Raw genomic sequence first — 6,000 nt, forward strand, 5'->3', positions numbered from 1 at the left:
ATATATCTCATCCAATCTCTGTCTTTTTGTGGCTGGGTCATTTTATTTTCCATGATGTCATCAATATTTATCTTAATAGTTGTTACAGTATTTTCTGCTTTTTGAAAACTGAGTGATAATTCCTGTACTTTTGTGTCTACTGAATGATTTGGTGACACAAATTTGGATTACTTTTACCTATTGGCTTGCAGTAACAATGCTACAATAATTATGTGAAAGTTAATGTAATATATATGCTGCATTCTGTTTTATTAGTCTACTTTTTCACCTTTATACTCATACCAAATTATTTTAATTCCGTAGCTTTTTGATGTGTTTTGAAATTAGAAATGGTATTGCCTCTAACATTGTTCCTGTTTTTGAAGATTGCTGGGTACTTTATTGTCTGTTTGGATTCCATATACTTTTAAATTTGTTGTTTTTATTTCTTTGAAAATGCAGTGAGTCATTTGAAAAACATTGCATTAAATCTGTAGGTTAAATTGAGCACTAAAGACATCTTCAAAATATTATTTTTCAATTGTTTGTTTTTGAGATGGAGTTAAATTTACCTGCCTTACCAGTTACATTTGTGCCATTTTGGTTTGTATGTTTTTGTTACATTTATATGTTCAGGAAGAAATTACAGCTTGTGGTATTTTACTATGTCATCTTAGTTATGTAGTTTGTATAATTTTATGGGTTAGATTTGTAAAGTATATTTATCTGAGTCTAGCAATTGAAACAATGTGTTTTTATTGTTTCTTTCAGTTATATGTTCTCATTTTGCCCAAGACCTTTGGCCAGAGCAGAACATAAAAGATTCTTTCCAAAAAGTGATACCGAGAAGGTATGAAAAACGTGGACATGGAAATTTACAGTTAATAAAAAGGTGTGAAAGTGTGGATGAGTGTAAGGTGCACACAGGAGGTTATAATGGACTTAACCAATGTAGTACAACTACCCAGAGCAAAGTATTTCAATGTGATAAATATGGGAAAGTCTTTCATAAATTTTCAAATTCAAACAGACATAATATAAGACATACTGAAAAAAAACCTTTCAAATGCATAGAATGTGGCAAAGCTTTTAACTGTTTCTCAACCCTTATAACACATAAGAAAATTCATACTGGAGAGAAACCCTACATTTGTGAAGAATGTGGCAAAGCCTTTAAGTACTCCTCTGCCCTTAATACACATAAGAGAATTCATACTGGAGAGAAACCATACAAGTGTGATAAATGTGACAAAGCCTTTATTTCATCCTCAACCCTTAGTAAACATGAGATCATTCATACTGGAAAGAAACCCTACAAATGTGAAGAATGTGGCAAAGCTTTTAACCAGTCCTCATCCCTTACTAAACATAAGACAATTCATACTGGAGAGAAACCCTACAAATGTGAAGAATGTGGCAAAGCTTTTAACCAATCATCAACACTTACTAAACATAAGAAAATTCATACTGGAGAGAAGCCCTACGTTTGTGAAGAATGTGGCAAAGGCTTTAAGTACTCCCGTACCCTTACTACACATAAGAGAATTCATACTGGAGAGAAACCATACAAGTGTAATAAATGTGGCAAAGCCTTTATTGCATCCTCAACCCTTAGTAGACATGAGATCATTCATATGGGAAAGAAACACTACAAATGTGAAGAATGTGGCAAAGCCTTCATTTGGTCCTCAGTCCTAACTAGACATAAGAGAGTTCATACTGGAGAGAAGCCCTACAAATGTGAAGAATGTGGCAAAGCCTTTAAGTACTCCTCTGTCCTTAGTTCACATAAGAGAAGTCATACTGGAGAGAAACCCTATAAATGTGAAGAATGTGGCAAAGCCTTTGTTGTATCCTCAACCCTTACTAAACATGAGATCCTTCATACTGGAGAGAAACCCTACAAATGTGAAGAATGTGGCAAAGCTTTTAACCAGTCCTCTTCCCTTACTAAACATAAGAAAATTCATACTGGAGAGAAACCCTACAAATGTGAAGAATGTGGCAAAGCTTTTAACCAGTCCTCATCCCTTACTAAACATAAGAAAATTCATACTGGAGAGAAACCCTACAAATGTGAAGAATGTGGCAAAGCTTTTAACCAGTCCTCAACCCTTACTAAGCATAAGAAAATTCATACTAGAGAGAAACCCTACAAATGTGAAGAATGTGGCAAAGATTTTCACCTATCCACACACTTTACTACACATAAGATACTTCATACTGGAGAGAAACCTTATAGATGTAGAGAATGTGGCAAAGCTTTTAACCATTCTGCAACCCTTTCTTCACATAAGAAAATTCATTCTGGAGAGAAACAAACCATACAAGTGTGATAAATGTGGCAAAGCCTTTATTTCACCCTCAAGCCTTAGTAGACATGAGATAATTCATACTGGGGAGAAACCCTAGAAATGTGAAGAATGTGGCAAAGCCTTCATGCGGTCCTCACAGCTTACTATACACTGAGAGTTCTGAGCTTACTCTGTAACCATCCCAAACTCCTCCCAGCCACAGTCTGGCAGAGGTCCTGCCATTCCAGAGACCTGGAGGAAGTGGTCCATTTACAGCCATGTAGGCAGGCCTGCAGACCTTGGCCTTTACTATAGTCCCTGAAGTGGTTCAATGACTCAGTTTCAGTTATCTGAGCCACAGCTTAAGGTCAGTTCTGCCTACATAGAAACCCATACAGTTAACCTGAGGAAATGCTCTCTGGTACTCTCTGAAAGCCATACTCATCCACATCCTGATACAAGGCCCACCATATGCAGACCTGACTGCCAAAACATGCCCTAGTGTCTGCCCTACAGAGCAAAGTCCTGAAGGATATTTAGTCTGTCCAAAACTAAAATGAAAATTTCAACTCCCCAACCCCCTCTAACAAGCCAGCTAAAGGTGGACTATAGTGCAGACCCAGCAACCTCATGATCAAGCTAAAACCCCTCATCACTACAAATTCAGAGGGCATCTTGTCACCCTAAGGGCCCAACGAAAGAAGATCTTTACCTTCTAAAATCAGTTTATGAAAACTTGAAAAGGTGTTTGCTCCATCAAATTCAGACACCAATACAAAACTATATTGTGCCCATTGTCTGGTTCTATTTTAATGTAGCACTGGAAGTGTGTGGCAGAAGAATTAGTCAAAGAAATAAAGATAGCCATTGAAATTGAAGAAAAATAACATGTTGCTGTTTGTAGATCATACAATCTTGTATTTGAAAAACCTCAAACAGTACATTAAAATCTGTCTAAACTAATAAATGCACTCAGTAAATTAACAAAATATAAAATCAACATACATGTATATATATGGTTTTATACACTTAAGCTATCTAATTAAACAGAGGAACACACTGGGCACTTTGGCTCACGCCTGTAATCCCAGCACTTTGGGAGGCTGAGGTGGGTGAATGATCCGAGGTCAGGAGTTTGAGATCAGCCTGGCCAACATGTTGAAATCCTATCTCTACTAAAAATACAAAAATTAGGTGGGCATGGTGGCTAGCACCTGCAGTCCAAGCTAGTTGGGAGGCTGAGGGAGGAGAATTGCTTGAATTTGGGAAGTGGAGGTTGTGGTGAGCAGAGATCGTGCCATTGCACTCCAGCCTGTGCAACAGTGCCAGACTCCATCTGAAAAAGAAAAAAAAAAAAAAGAAAAAAATCATATTTACTATAGCATTAAATAATAAATGTCTGGCCAGGCCTGGTGGCTCATGCCTGTAATGTCAGCACTTTTGGAGGCCAAGGTGGGCAGATCACGAGGTCAGGTGATCGAGACCACCTTGGCCATGGTGAAACCCCATCTCTACTAAAATATAAAAAATTAGCTGGGCATGGTGGTACATGTCTCTAGTTTCAGCTAATTAGGACTGAGGCAGGGGAATTGCTAGAACCCAGGGAGGTGGAGGTTTCAGTGAGCTGAGATCATGCCACTGCACTGCAGCCTGGAGAAAGAGCAAGACACTTTCTCAAAAAAAAAAAAAAAAAAACTGAGAAAATAACCAAAAAGGTAAAAAATCTTTACAATAAAAATATCAATAAAAAATTAGAGAAAATCCAAATAAACATAAAACATTTTATCTCTGGGTTGAAAGAATAAATATCATTAAAGTGCCATATTATCCAAAGTTATCTACAGATTCAATAAACTTCCTATCAAAATTTGCAGTGGTATTTCTTTCACAATAATGGAAAATACCATTTTAAAATTTATATGAAACTAAAATAAAATTTGAATAGCCAAAGCAATCTTGAGGAAAAAAAGTAGGAGGATATCATACTTATAATATCAAGCTGTATTTCAAGACTGTGTAGTAATAAAAACCGAATGGATTGTGCAAAAAAATGAACAAAAATGCAACAGAAGCTAACACATATTTCAGACATGATGAAAAAAACTTAAAAAATAGTTTATCAAAATCATGCAGATATTTGTGTGTCCCCAAAACAATAGAAAAGAAGCCAGATGGTGCAGTCTCTTATATACCATGAAGAGGACTTTGGCTCTCACTGTGAACTTGAAGGAAGTTCACTGAAAGAAAAGTAGAATCCTTAGAGAATTTAAAAGCATAAGACAGAAGATGCCCCTTTGTGAGAGCGAAATTAAAAAACAGAAACAAAAAAAACCCCAGCTGTTCAGGAAATATTTCCTTTGGAATACAACTTCCCAAATTAGATTTTAAGAACTGGTTTTCTCTTTGACTTTGAGACTTCTTACCTGTGTTTTCTGTTGTATTCCTTTTCACTCATACCTACCTGGGGGGTTGGCAATCATCTCATGTCTCTTCAGAGCCAAAGGTTTTTTTCCTTGCTCCAGATGAGTGATCAGGTCTGGCTTAGAGACAACAATACTGTTGTATTAAGAATAAATAACATGAATCTTGCTCATATTCTCCAATTACAAGCTAGTAATGTGTTCAGTAGAGAGGATGTGATAAAATATTCTAGTAAATTAATACAAAAATGCTAATTTATAACAAATTTCTAAATATTTAGAAAATGCTTTCAATTTGTAGGTTTCTTAATTTTACTATCTAGTACTACTGAATCAAAAATTGGTGGTGGCAATTAGATTTTCAGATGGGGGCAAGAATGCTTTGTCACTAAATTTTTGGAATTACCACTAATTTAGAGTGAATTATACAGCTCAAATCAGGAATGTGGAAAGTTTGGATTAAGATGAAACATCTTGAAGAGACACCTTCCTGCATGAGCAAATTTTGAAGATCTTCTGAAAAAAGGGGATCTGAAACTCTTTTATGCAAAGAATAAATTACTAAAAAAGTTCTACATAAAAGAGAAATAAAACTTTTAGGGTATATTATGAATTATGTCTTAAAGTTATCCTCAACAAGAAAGACCATATTTCCATAGTTTTCTAACATCACATTCATATACAACTTCCGCTGTACAGTGTGCAGGCAATGCCACTCCTCCAGAGATAATTCTATGGCCACATCTCTAAATTGCAATGGTCCCTGAAAAACACTCACATTTTTACCAAGTGGCCAGAGGTGGAATTTTTAATTTGACTTAAGGTGAAATGAGAGAGTAAAGAGAAGTGATTCTGACTTATAGCACTGACTAAAAGTATCCAATAAAATAATTTTCAACACAGAAATATTCTTCTCTAACTGTGATAAAAAAGCACCATAAGATCCAGAACAACAGTTCATATATTTTATTTTTCTAGATAATAAAGTATAAAATTAAGGGCATGAACACGAACATGTACATTTTTGAGTGCTATATTTACATCATATGGAATGAGTTGTGAATATTTTTCAGATGGAAAAGACATTCACTTAGAAGGCACCTCTCAAATTTATTATGTACAATAAGCTGAAGACCTTATGCAGGTTTTGTTTTTTTTTCCAAGAAGATCTGGAGTAAGTCTAATTTACATATTTTTTCCTTTTCTTTTTTATATGAGACGGAGTTGCATGCTTGTTGCCCAGGCTTCTGTGCAGTGGCATGATCTTGGCTCACGGCAGTGTCCCCCTCCTGGGTTCAAGCAGTTCT

General features: G+C 35.8%; 1 protein-coding gene across 1 annotated transcript in view; it reads left to right on the forward strand.

Moving 5' to 3' along the window:
* Nucleotides 1-3,157, forward strand: part of LOC100460411 (zinc finger protein 93) — a 34,340-nt gene extending 31,183 nt beyond the window's left edge. The window contains 2 exon segments of the mRNA XM_054540032.2: nt 751-2,294; nt 2,296-3,157. Coding sequence (XP_054396007.2) covers nt 751-2,294; nt 2,296-2,391 — 1,640 coding nt within the window. The 3' untranslated portion in view covers nt 2,392-3,157.
* The last annotated feature ends 2,843 nt before the right edge of the window (nt 3,158-6,000 follow it).

The sequence above is a fragment of the Pongo abelii genome, chromosome 20 (assembly GCF_028885655.2).
Source record: "Pongo abelii isolate AG06213 chromosome 20, NHGRI_mPonAbe1-v2.0_pri, whole genome shotgun sequence".
Lineage (NCBI taxonomy): Eukaryota > Metazoa > Chordata > Mammalia > Primates > Hominidae > Pongo > Pongo abelii.